The 13374-nt window shown below is 36.3% G+C and overlaps 1 protein-coding gene across 4 annotated transcripts in view; it reads left to right on the top strand.

Moving 5' to 3' along the window:
• FNIP2 (folliculin interacting protein 2) overlaps positions 1 to 13065 on the top strand; it is a 51350-nt gene extending 38285 nt beyond the window's left edge. For all 4 annotated transcript variants that reach the window (XM_069855839.1, XM_069855837.1, XM_069855838.1 and 1 more), the window contains 5 exons: positions 979 to 2302; positions 2813 to 2969; positions 4135 to 4335; positions 7969 to 8084; positions 9269 to 13065. In XM_069855839.1, the coding sequence (XP_069711940.1) occupies positions 979 to 2302; positions 2813 to 2969; positions 4135 to 4335; positions 7969 to 8084; positions 9269 to 9347 (1877 nt within the window). In that variant the 3' untranslated portion in view covers positions 9348 to 13065. The remainder of the gene's footprint in view (positions 1 to 978; positions 2303 to 2812; positions 2970 to 4134; positions 4336 to 7968; positions 8085 to 9268) is intronic.
• Positions 13066 to 13374: the final 309 nt, after the last annotated feature.

Raw genomic sequence — 13374 nt, 5'->3', positions numbered from 1 at the left:
GTCAAAGATACATAGTGGGTGTTCTCTAATGGGTGTCAGGTAAAGACAGCCGAGTTAACTGAACCTGGTAGCACGCATTTCTTGAATTAACCCATCTAGGTGTGATAGAGCATGTAAATGTTCCCTTGTTAGCTATCTGTTTACTTCTCCCAGAACTTTGGAGTAGAAACTTCAGCTGATAGAGGATTATAGGTAACTGGAAGATAATTACCACTCTCCCAAACAAATGTGTTGAAAGTAGGATATGAGCTTTAGTTCTATTAAAATAGTTCTTCAGGATAAATGGGCTAGCAAATAAGCAGTTCTTGGTTCAGCACTCAGATTGTAGTACTTACCTATCATATGGTAGTTGTATTTTTTAGTAGTGAATATGTTTTCTAGTTCTCTGCCACTCCCTGACAAACATAAATGCTCGTGTTAGTAGGGCTGACTCCAAGCACGTAGAAGTGCCCAATAAATTAGTTACATGCCAGTTTTATTTTCAGAACCTTGTTCATTAATCTGATCATAGAATCCATTTTTTGCTTTCTTGATATCTTGGTCCTGGAAATGACAATTTAGATTTTATCTGTATGAAAATTTCTATGTTTAACAGAAAAAGTGATCACAATAAAACAGAATAACTTTGTGAAAACAAATGAGTTCAGAGTTTAGCTGGATCCATATTCTCTTCACCACTTATTATGTCAATTTCTAAGTCTTGTAAGCATAATATAAGTAAAAACTTTAGTGGATTTGAACAGAAAAAACCTAAGTATTAGTGACTAATCCCTACAAAAAAACCACCAAAACCTGGTACAAGCAGGTATGAGAAATGTTAGAGGATTTATTTTGTTCTTTATTTTAAACTTCTATGAACTTCCTATGAAAAATTAACTGTCTGATGTGTGTCCATAGTAAGTGATATTTCAAAATGTGTTGAATTTAAACAGCATGGCTTATATTGCAACCAAATGTGAAATTTGTTTTCCTATCTAGGTGATCTCTATGGTGCCATAGGCTCTCCAGTTAGATTGACTCGAACTGTTATTGTTGGAAAGCATAAGGAGTTGGTGCAGCGCTTGCTCTACGTTTTAACTTACTTCATTCGCTGCTCTGAGCTGCAAGAAAATCATCTGATGTGGAGTGAGAAGGCGGGGGAAGGAGAGCAAGTCCTAAATGGAAGCAAGATCACAACTGCACTAGAAAAAGGAGAGGTAGAGGAGTCGGATTATGTGGTTGTTACTGTTAAAAATGAACCTGCTCTTGTGCCACCAATCCTGCCTCCAAAGAGTGATGGAAGTAAGAGCAATAGTACTATAGAGTGGGCACATGACGCAGAAAGCACTCATGCTGTCCCAGCCTCCTCAAAAGAAAAGAGAGAAGCAGTAGGAAAGGGCAGTCAGAACTCCGAAGCATCTGTTGACTGTCCAACTAGCAGTTTCCACAGAGGAGCAGCTGACGGTAGGAAAAGAACAGTCACTGATACAGGAGCCAGATCCTACCACTGTGAAGAGCCATCTAAATTGGAGGATTTGATGGATATGAAGAAGACCAAGAACCAGAATGAGAGAAAAGTAGAAAAGCAGTTGTCTAGTAGGTCATCTGCCTTACCTTGTCCTGAAAGGTCTGGCCACAGGAGTTCACACTTGGAAAAGGTCACCTTTCAGATTGGAAGTTCTACATCACCAGAGTCAGACTTAGAAACTCGTAGAAGGGAAGTGGAAGAAAATCTGAAGGTTTTCAGAAAAAATCCAGAGGTGATACACTGTGCCTCAAGTTCCACAAATCTGTCTGTGGATTCTCCCCAGAATCAAAAAGAAGATTGTGAAGCTGCCCTTATACCCTTCAGTAAACACAATGTTTGTTATTCACAAGTCTCACCTTGTGAGGGGAAGGACACTATGCTTAACCAACATATGGAAAGTAAAGGAAGTGAAGTTAATTTAGTGAACACAGTATCTAGTAAACCACTTTTGCCCACAGATAGCATAGAAACTGTAAAATTGCCAGGCCTGAAAGAAACTAGGTCTTTATGCTCTGGCAATCTGGATAACTATTGCCCTGGTTGTGTAGAAGCAGGTTCTGATGTCAAATGGGATGCCCCTAAAGTAGGTGCTAAAGATGTCCCCTATGGGGATGCTGGAAGGAAAATTCCCTTCAGAGTTGAAGGGGACATTCCAAGGAATGAGAGTTCAGACAGTGCTCTTGGAGCCAGTGATGAAGAAGGTGATTGTTGTATCCCTGACGCTGATGAAGTGCATCAAGATAATGTCAACAAACAACTTGAAGAGTTTGCAGAGGTGGAACTTCCTTTACCAAGGTAAAAAAGTGTAAATTTAGAACTAAATGGAGTCAAAAGCTGTTGCTACTTTAGAGATGTAAGAAGTTTTAAGTCTAAAATCCTCTGGGATCTTGACTAAGTTCATTGCAAGCGAATCCATAACAGATATTGTTGATGTGGTTAGTATTCTTGTAAAAATACTTGGCAGAAAGAAAACCAAGATGGAGCAGGTTTAGGTAGTTTTGTGACAAAGGCATTCTTCAAATGTCTAACAAGGTGGTCAGATCTTTTAATATAAACTGCCTGAAACATTTGATGTAGTCATGTGGACAGAATATCTGAGGACAAGTGAAACTTCATCTTTGCTTAAACTGATAACTTCATATTTGACAAATCAAAGACTGATTTGAAAACTTCTGAGTTTTACAGGCATACATGCAGCTTGCTGATGCTTGAGCAGGGGTGATAAACCAAACATAGCATTCCTTTAAAATCTGAATGCAGTCCGTCAAGAAAGAATCTTACCTGCTTTGTATTTCTGTATTTCAGGTCAAATACAATCAGCAGTCAATACGTGAAAAATTTTGGAAGGTCGCTTCTAGGTGGTTACTGTCATACGTATATGCCTGATCTAGTGCTACATGGAGTAAATAATGATGAAAAACTCAAGCAATGTCTACTAGCAGACCTACTTCATGCAATGCATGTGAGTTAAAGTATTATTCTGAGTTATAGTAGGAGTTGTGATATTACTAAAATCTTCATAAGCAGATCCTTTGAAAAGGTCATGTTTGTTTCTACTTCCCTGTTCTTAACAGCCACACTCAACATACCTTCCTTCTGGAAAGATATAAACCCTCAATTCATTATGTGCAATGCTTGTTCACACAAGAATCACCTGTGCTTTCCTTTATGCTGTTTTAAGTTTTCTCTTCAAAGATAAACACAAGGAAAATTGCAACTTCAAGTTACAAACAAGAGAAAAAAATTTCAAACTGCTTGTCTTCAGTCACAATAGCAGACAATTATTTGTATTTCATAAAAATAATATGCAAGTTGAAACAGCTTCTTTTGCTTCTTAGTGGTATGTGTTCTCACCAAGATGAAGTGATGTGAAGTCTTATGAAGGTCTACATTAGACAAGGCTGTAGCAGAAATTATGTACAGACAACTCATTTCTGTAGTAAGAACATTGTCATGGTCTTACTCTGCTTTAGGTACTCCTAAATTATATAATTAATTTATAACTAAACTTTCACTAAAATAAGTGTGTGACCTTACTATGCATTTTAAATGTTTATCTAGTAATTGTCAACAGCTTCACTAGAGCAATTAAGAATCATCCTGCTGGAATGAGTTAACATACTGTCCGAAACAGTGATGTGTGTGTAACTTCTTTTAAACAACATCAGATTGGTTTAATACAATACTGTCTCTTCATGCATACCCTGCCTTGCTTGTGCATAGTGAAATCCCTCACATGTCTCTGAAACTTTAAATATACTTTCACCATCACTGAATCAGTATAAATATTTCTCTTCATTTTGGAAGAAAATTATTTTCTCAGGGAAGGCTGTCAGATCCTTGAAGAAGACAATATGGAAGTAGTGATTTTGAAGCACTAATTAAAATCAAGTGCCTTGATTAAATTGGCACTTAAGTCTTGACTAACCCAATATTGCTGAATGTAAACTCTGTCACTGAAGTTGGTATTCCTTCGTATTTCTGAGATGCCTTTGGTTTCCTGTTGGGCAAAAACATTAACTGGATTGCTTTCTTATTCCCTGACATAGTTTGAATAAAAGTTGAACCTTTTTAGTTGTGGGAATGTATATGAAAGTGTCACAATGTTTTTATTATGTCTGTTGCAGCATCCAGTGCTAGATGAGCCCATAGCGGAAGCTGTCTGCATTATTGCAGACACAGATAAATGGAACGTACAAGTAGCTACAAGCCAGAGAAAGATGATGGACAATATGAAGTTAGGCAAGGATGTTTTGGTTTCCAGTCAAGTATCCAGTTTATTGCAGTCTATTTTACAGCTTTACAAACTCAACGTCCCAGCTGACTTTGTAAGTATCTCTTGACTGAAGACTGAAGCTAATGAAAAATTGCTTACCTTAGGTAGCAGATAGTTTTGTACACTGCATTGCTGTACCAATGAACTAATACCTGAAATAATGCAGAGCTGGTACAACTTGTTTAAAAGAATATGTGCTACAGTCCAATAACAGATACTGTTTTATCTGTAATTTGCATCTAAGATCGGATTAGACTTAACTACTCCAAGATACATACCTTAAAACTAAAATTACTTAGGCAGTTTTAGCATGATCCTCTGTTTGACTAGAGTTCTTAAATTTATCTTTAACTTTTTTGTTTATATAACTTATGTAGACCTCTACACTGCTGAACCTTCTGTCTGCCCAAGCCTGTTTCTAGCATACAACTTCCTGTTCTTAGGTTTTCTATCCAACCCCACACAGTGAATGCCTCTTCTTTCTCCTCCCAGATAATTTTGCCTTTGTGTGTTTACTTGACCCTTCTGTTCTATGCATATTTCAGCCAACCCTGTCAGCAACTGCTGTCTCGGGTAGCTTTGCCAATGTCTCTATAAGTTTGATGGGAGGACACCAAAACCTGAAAATGCTTGTGGATGTGTGGGTTGCAGCAGGGAACATTACTTTGTGATATTGCATACTCCCTACCCCACAGCTTCCTTTCCTGTTCTCATTGGTAGTGGAGTTCATCAGAGCAAATTGGTAATGCTGGTTTTGCTGATTACAAGAAAACTATACCTACCAGTCTGATAGCAATAATTGTAATACAATGTTTAATGCACAGTTGTAGAGGAGGAAAGATGGGGTGTTTTTTCCAGTAGTCACCCCTTTTTCAATAAACAGAGTTGATTTGCCCTTCCCCAAATAGCTTTGAGAAGCTTTGTAGGAAGCCTGTGTAATGAGGTGCTAAGGGGCATGGTTTAGTGTTTGATAGGAATGGTTGGACGCGATGATCCAGTGGGTCTCTTCCAGCCTGGTTATTCTATGATTCTATGACTGTGCTAGCAGGTGGATGAGGAGTATAGAGCTAAACAGTAACAGCTGGAAATATTAGTTGGTACTATTTTGGATAAAATTAGTGGTATTGATTACACTAAGTCAAGGGCTAGGCAAAATATGTGTGTACATTGTCAATGTCTGTGGATTCTGGACATTTAAAAAAAATGAAATTTTAGATAAAATTATATCCTAACACTTGCACAGTTAATACCTTAAATTCTGGCATTTCTAAACTGAATAGTTCAACTGAAATGTTCTTTTCAGTGTTGCCTTGCTGTTTGTGTATGTAATTTGTGCGTTTTGTGTGTGGGATTTTGGAGGTGGAATCTTTTTCAGGATTTTTTAATTTCCTTTTTCTTACAAAAAGGAACAGGGAGTGACAGTGCTAGAGTTTGTAAATTTTCTGCAATCCACTTTAGAGACACTTTGTTCCTTATATTGGAGGATTTTACTGCTTCCTGCTAAAACACAGGTGCATGGAAGTGAAGTATTCCACTAAACTCTAGGGGGAGAAGTGTGACTTTGTATTGTAGTGGTTCTGTTGATTTAAATTTTTACAAAAAGATGTACTAAATATCCATCAGAGATGAGCATAATGCAGTGTGCTTGAAGCTTTCTTTGAGTGTACATTTCTTTACGTGAAGTTACTGTTCAGATGAATAAGTTTTTGTTGTACAACAGAAAAACAAAACCTAACTTGAAACTAGAAGAAAGGCAAGTGGTGATATCTATCTTGTGGCACTTCACACTTTTTGCTGCAGAGAGCTATGCAATGTGCCAGGGTTATAGGGAAGAGATGAGTGTAACTACTGCGTGTCAGCAGTATGTCAAAAGTCTTACCTGCACTTTTAAACTAATTCTAAGCAATTTTTCTAATTTTAGAAGTGACTTGACTCTCTTTTTTTCCATTTAGTCAATGAGAAAAGCCATAGAGGAAGCTAACCTAAAAAAACCCAAACTTTTGTACCTTGCTTAAAGTGGACCTTTTTAACAAAATGGATTAATGCGTTGAGATTATAAGGAAAGTTCTCTTGATTCTTTACTCGTGTTCAGAAGGAGTAGATAATCTTATATAAAGAACCTGTCATTTAGAATAATGTTGGATTCTTCCTTACTTGCTCCTTCACAGCTTGGAAAAAAACCAAATTCATAATCCTTTAGCATGAGTATAGAGATTCAAATTTATTGAACTGCTACTTTATGAGAAAGGGCTCAAAGGCTTTTTGTGAATGTTTCTTTTTCAGCAAGAATCAATGTATTATGATTATAATGATTTGAGTGAAAACAAACTGCTCTCAAAAACTTTTGCCTTTCCAATTTGGGTGTTGTCTTATTCTACTACTATGTAGCATGTATTTTAAAATGATTCTTTATCTCCCATAATTAAGACTGGGTATAAGCTCAGAGAATCTTTTTTAAAAAAAAATAATCTTCGTCTTGCTCCAGACCATCAGAAAAATACATGGTGGTCCACCTATCAGCAGGAGTCTTTTTTTTTCTCCTCATTATTTTTTAATTAGGAAAGCTGGTTTCACAGGATCTCATTTCTAACATTTATGGTTTTTATTCAAGTTGAAAAGATGATGGCCTGAAGCTATTTGCTGCTACTGTTTCTGATTGCTGTCTGCGCCTGCTGGATGATTATACACTTGATAATGTGAGGTTCTGCATGTGCTTCCTGCTTTCATCTCCTGGAGTTTGGAGAGCTGAATTAATTTAACGTTTTTGAAGTGGTCATCTCTGTGGAAAGAAGGAATATATCAAATGGAATGTACCTTTTGTCCTAGAGCAAAATACCTGATATGACATCCTACCTACTCACCTTTTCTTACCCAAAAACTCCTCTCTCTTCAAAGCTAAGGTTCATCTACTCTCCTGCAGCTGGTGTGTGAAAAATTACCATGTACCACATGACTGTATTTAAAAATAACGCGCATGTCTAGCATGCTACTGATGAAAGAAAAGGGGAGTGATTAAATTCGTATTTCAACTTGAACTATTACCTTCTGGCAAACAGCATCAAATGTTTAAGCAATTTTAAACTAGAAGTACCTAGGACTAATAAAAACAAATACCCAAAAAAGATTTGTAATCTAGCTTCTCCAGTAAAGTAGTAAGCAAAAGAGCTCTAATTTTATGATGAGTAAGGTAGACATCTTCCACTTCTTGAATCTTAGTCTCTTGAATGGCAGAGTGCTAATTTTAGGAACTACTGTCTCAACTGAGTATTTCAGAAAAAAATGACATTGATTTATGACAAAGACATTTTGGTCCAAGTATTCTGGTTTGATTCTTAGTAAGATGTCTTGAGTGTCTTTGAACCTGATTACAACTATTTAAGTCAGCAGAAATACTGTGGCTGACATGAGTGGGAAATGGATGTACTGTTTGTGCAACAAATTTGCCCAAGAAAGCAGGAATGTCTTGGTTCTTTGAAGAGAGTCCTCTTTGAGAGCATAGTGTAACTTCTTAATGTTGCTAGCACAGCTGTAGCAAAACCAATTGCCTCTTCAGAATTTTGAAGTGGAGATCTAGTCTTAAACGTGTTCCAGCTAAGATTAGAAGCTAAAATGATACGGCTACATTTCTGTAAAATTTGCATGCAATTGCTAAAGCTGTTCTGAGATTTTTCGTCTGTATTTACAGTGTATAATGCATCTTGAGGATAGACTACAAGAGATGTATCTCAAAAGCAAAATGCTTTCAGAATATCTGCGAGGACATACAAGAGTGCATGTTAAAGAACTAGGAATTGTACTGGGGTAAGTACTGCAGATATCTGTCTTAACCAATGGCAAAACGTCTCAGTTTCTGAATGTTGGTATCTTGTTCCCACAGGGACTTGCTTTTTTTCTTCATATTTAGTGCTCTTTCTTGTGCTTAATGTGTAAAAGTAGGTTCTGCTGAGCCATCTGGAAATTAAGAGATGCAGTTTGAGAGCAAGAACAAATCACTTGTCATTCTTAAATAATCAGAATGAAGAAAGTTTGCATTTTGATCATTAGGAGGTTATCCACACATTCATATGTGTTCTTTCTGTCTCTGTCTCCTTAGTGAAAACTCTATCTCAATGAATACTTGAGAATTTTTCAAGGTTAACTGGTGCAGGTGTACCTTGAGGGAAGAGAGGTTCTCAAAAAGCAGATGTAAGAAAATAGACAGATGTCCTGTTTGGAAGCTGTCTTCCAATAATAGTACTTGATTGGCATACAACCTTTAGGGATGCATCTGCTGACAGTAGAAGAGGGGAATGGGGAAGAAGTAAATACACGTTCCCAAGAAGATGATTTTTAGCACTCACTGTAGGTAAAACTTAATTTATCTAGACTGTTCAAGATTTAATACTGATAACTGTAGCTGTAAATAGTGAAACCCTGATATAAGCACTTTTCTTGGGGGGTGTGTATATGTGTATAAATACATATAAATATATACATATGTTATGGCCTCTGAGCAGCTTTACATTGGAAGTTATTTGAAGCTGAGCATTACGTTTGAGACACATTGCTAGTATTGTTATTGCAAAACAATAATTTCAGGCCTTGCTCATTTTATGAAAGAATGTGCCACTGTATGATGAAGACGTTTAGTGCTTTCTTAAACTAGGTACATCGGTGCTTACTGACTGGTAAGGCTACAAGCTAAGGCTTATGATTTAGCAAATAAATAAGTGGTTGTTTAAACTACAAAAGATTATATGCCAGAAAATAGGATACTGTTGTCTTTTGATTTAAATAGCATACTTCTTGGTTTTAAACATTCTTACCTACCTTTCCTAGTATGTTATGAGTAATAGCAATTAATAATAGTTAAACACTCTGTTATAGCAAGGCACTTCCAATTTCTTTAAGGTAAATGAAAAACATCTTTTTGTTTCTCTTCTTTTGTGAAGGTGTCTGTATATTTTAAAGTCTCTCTCTTTTTTTTTTTTTTCTTCAATTTCTAGGATTGAATCCAATGACTTGCCTTTGTTGGCTGCTATAGCAAGTACTCATTCCCCGTATGTTGCTCAAATACTCTTATAAATTAAAAAACTCAGGATAGTCATTCCCTTGAAGTAAAATAAAGAAAGTGGGAATGTTGAATGAAGAACAGAGTTGCCAAACACTGGTAAAAGGGGAACACTGAGGAAAGCAAGTGTTGACTTTACATTCTACCACCTTCCGATTCTGATTTCAACCAGATGTTTTATCGGAGGACTTCAGTTTACATAACGTAAAAGGCATTCAGGTTTTTTTTACAATCTCACTTCGACTTAAAGTGACTGCATCCTTGCATTTTATTTTTATTCAAAGGACAAAAGTTAACACTATGTGGCAGACCAGAACCTGCCATCCATGACGCTGCTCAAAACCGTGAAGTAAGAGTTAAAAGAACAAGTGGGTTAGAATGGATTTTGTAATACTACACTTGTGAGTGTTGTGTGGTGTATGTTTCACTGCTGTGGAGGAGGAGGAGCTGTAAAACTATGTATATAGTGTTCCTGTACACAAGTGGTTTAGGTGGGACATGATTTTCTTGCAGAGGATATGGATGATTTTCTATAGTAGAAGGGATGGGCTTGGAACAAGAAACTTGGATTGAGCAGCCAAATGTTATAGGGGAATGAAGGTGTGCATGAGGTGATGTGACTTTTCCCTTAAGGACTAGAGCTTAAGAAAGCTGTGGCTGCTTCTGTTTCAGTGAGGAGGCGTTCAAATGAGCCCATGCCTAGAAATGGAATAGACTTCTGAGACAGGGATTTTGTGGGAAAGCCTTATGGAATTTCTGCTACAAGTTTACATTTGTTGCCGATGCAACTTCAGTAACTTTTGAATTTCTTTATGACTGTAGTCCTGGGAACTAAACCTGTGTCTTGTGTCATCACGTATTACTATCTCCAAGGAGTATGAATTTGACAAACTTCTGCATGATACCAGTGCTGTTAGTGCGTATCTGTGCGCACGTACACCAAGCTGTTGGCACAAACTGAAGACAATCTTATCGGAGAAATGAAAGACAACAAACAACCCGCCACCAAACCTTTAGCAAGAGTATTACTTTTTTCCAGGTACTTGTTGTCCCTCTAAGTAGGAATGAAAGAGGAACATTGTCTGAAGTAAAATGAAATGTAGGGGGCAAACCCCAATACTTGATATTGCTATGAATGTTTGCAGTTCCCCTTTTTGATTCTACAGGAATCTTGAACTATCATCTGGGTGCCTTTCCTTAATAGGTTAACTACTCTGAGACCAGACACTACTTCTCCACTAGTTGATACTTGCCTCCTTTGTTTCTAGAAAGCAAACTAAAATTTTGTATTTTACTGTTTTCATGTGGTTGATAACATGAATGTAAAAAAAGAAATTACTTTTATTGCATAAAGCACTGTTAAGCTGGATGTGAAACTGTGGACCAGACATGAAAGAACAAAGGATCAAACCAAACATTCTTAAGGAAACAGAAAACTCAATGTTGGACCATTCTATTGTGAGCCAGCAGGGATGAGGTGTCTGAAATTGTAAGCTTGCAAGCAAATTGCTAGCAACGCAGTTGCTTGGGAATAGTGAGTTCTAATAAGATACTCCAGGTCGCTGGTTGTGAGTTCTCCTCATTGGTGAATACAGATTTTTAACACTGAAGGGACACACTTTTAATAAAAGTGTTTTTATTTCCTACTACCTTGATGTTTGGACTTTTCTACAGTAAACTTTCAATGATTTGAAACATTGAGAAGTGCATATTGAGTTGTTTAAATGTGATGGGGTCTTGATTAACCTTGTGTTGCTTTTTGAGGGAAATATGTAGACTGACCTACTGTAGAGAGAGGCTGTTTCCAAGTAGAGGGATATTTAGTATTCTGTTACAATCTTCTAAAGTTGTTCCTTTATATTCTGGGTTTCTGAACTAACATTCCAGATGTTTCTTTTATCACATTTTCATACTTGTCCCTAGTATTCTGCCTAAAAAGGCTAAAATCTTTCTGTGGTTCAGATTTTCTCCTACTGTTTATGGTTAAGCAAATTTTTCATATCTTTGGTCTGAATTCTTCTATCTACTGGGAAGTAAACTTACCTCTGCATAAAGCTGTTAGCTCTCTATTCCACAAGGTTAAGACGAAGAAATAAGCATAGAGCAAGTCATGTATTTTTAAACTAGCCCTGTGATGGAGAACTTGTAGGAAGATTAACTGTTTGCCCAAGTGTATATAGAAATCCTTATGTACTTTCTCTATTTCATGTCACTCTTAAATCATAGTTGAGTTCATTAAGTCAATTCCAGTTCTCTTAAAGTATTGGGTTTTTTTCTGAACAGATTCTGACTCTTCTTCAAAGACATATGTGCTAATGTGTGTTTTTGTTGTCATGGAGTGTACTAAGGATGTCAAATATCAACCATCATTCAATAATTTCAAGAGTAATACCTTGATCAGTAACACCCAATTTCACTACACTAACTATTTAAAAATAAATAAATTTTAAAAAATCGTCCTTTAGACAAGACATCAAATTAACCTAGGGGTGGCATGTGAGCCGATAGTCAAAAGCACTTGGATTTTCTTCAGCCTAGGCTAAAACAATATAGTTCTTGCTGCTTTCTCTAACGTTTTGCTGCTCTTCAGAAATTACATGATGAACTACCCTGTTCTCACAGTTTTAGTTTTGGGAGAAAGAAAATCCAAAATGAAAGTTATTACCTTTAAAAGGCTGTAGACTAAAGAAAGATAAATACATGTTTTCCTCTCTACCAAATGTACTACCTCAGTTGAAAGGATTCCACCTTCTAGGGCTTTTTTGACTCTTAAGTCTTTAACTTGTTTTTGGTAGCATCTTGCTGTTTATGTAAATTAGTGTGGCATGACAGGGCAGTAAGTATTTACAAATGTGTTCTTAGACAATTTTAGAGCATGTTTCTGGTTTTATTTTAATAGAATGAAAAGTGATATGAATGTACAGATTTGTTTAGAATTGATAATGTAGCTTAATTTTCAAATATTCCAAAGTTGGTTTTATCAGTATTATGTAGGTTTTTGTAAACTTAAATACACACTTTCTTGGTTAAGTGGGAGTGCACAGTCTTTCCAAAATCCCACATAAATGCAGTTTACACAGTGCAATTTAAAGAATGTATACTTTTTTCAGGCAAGGCTAAACCTTTATACACAGAGGGGAAGAATGAACTGCTAAATTGTAGTATTTAATCTAAATGCATTCTTTAACCCCAAACAATACCCAGATCTAAATATTTTAAGTAGGTACTCTCTGAACTAGTGTATACAACTTTCTTCTGCTCAAAAGAAAGTAATAGACACTGATTCTCAGATTCTGACTTTTAATGGCATTCTCCAGAGTTATAGATTGATCCTCCCTGTTCCCTTCTATATGCATCTTTACTCTTGAAGTCAAACCTTTTTAGACACACCAAACTGTTATATATGTTTACACAAAATGGTCGCTTACCCCTCAAGTGTGACTTCTACTTCAGTTAAAAGGACCCAAATCAAAATCGAGTCTGAACTGTTAAATATATTTTAGATTTTTTTTTTTATCATGAGGTCAAGTGGGCTAATTTGACATACATAGCAGTTTTTCCATAGTAGAAAAAGTGTGTTGCTATTGCATGTTTGGAGACCATAGGCTTTTTTTGGAATGACTGAATACCAATGTCAAACTACATGGCTTTTTTTCTTATAGTGGTTTATGTATGCTATCATTTTGGTCTATTTCTTTGTGGCATTTGGTGCAATAAACTTTCTGAAATTAATGTAAGTGGTATTTGGTATTTTCTTTTTTAAATCTTAGTTCTGAAATTTCTGTTGTTGTTGTAGCTGAGATATAAGTGTGGGGACATCTGATAACCCATTAGTGGAGTAAGTGCATGTTGCAGGAAGAGTCTAACAGGAAGGCTTCACAAAACTTGGAACCTAAGTGAACACTGTTAGCAAATTTGGAAACTTTATGCCATTTTATTTATACAAACAAGAACTCTTGAAATCTGAAAACTAAGTATTCTACTGCTTATTGGAAAGTTCTTATTTACAAAAAATGGGAAAGAGATGATCAACTGTAATTA

The sequence above is a fragment of the Phaenicophaeus curvirostris genome, chromosome 4 (assembly GCF_032191515.1).
Source record: "Phaenicophaeus curvirostris isolate KB17595 chromosome 4, BPBGC_Pcur_1.0, whole genome shotgun sequence".
Classification (NCBI taxonomy): Eukaryota; Metazoa; Chordata; class Aves; order Cuculiformes; family Cuculidae; genus Phaenicophaeus; species Phaenicophaeus curvirostris.
This window is presented reverse-complemented; position numbering and strand designations above follow the sequence as displayed.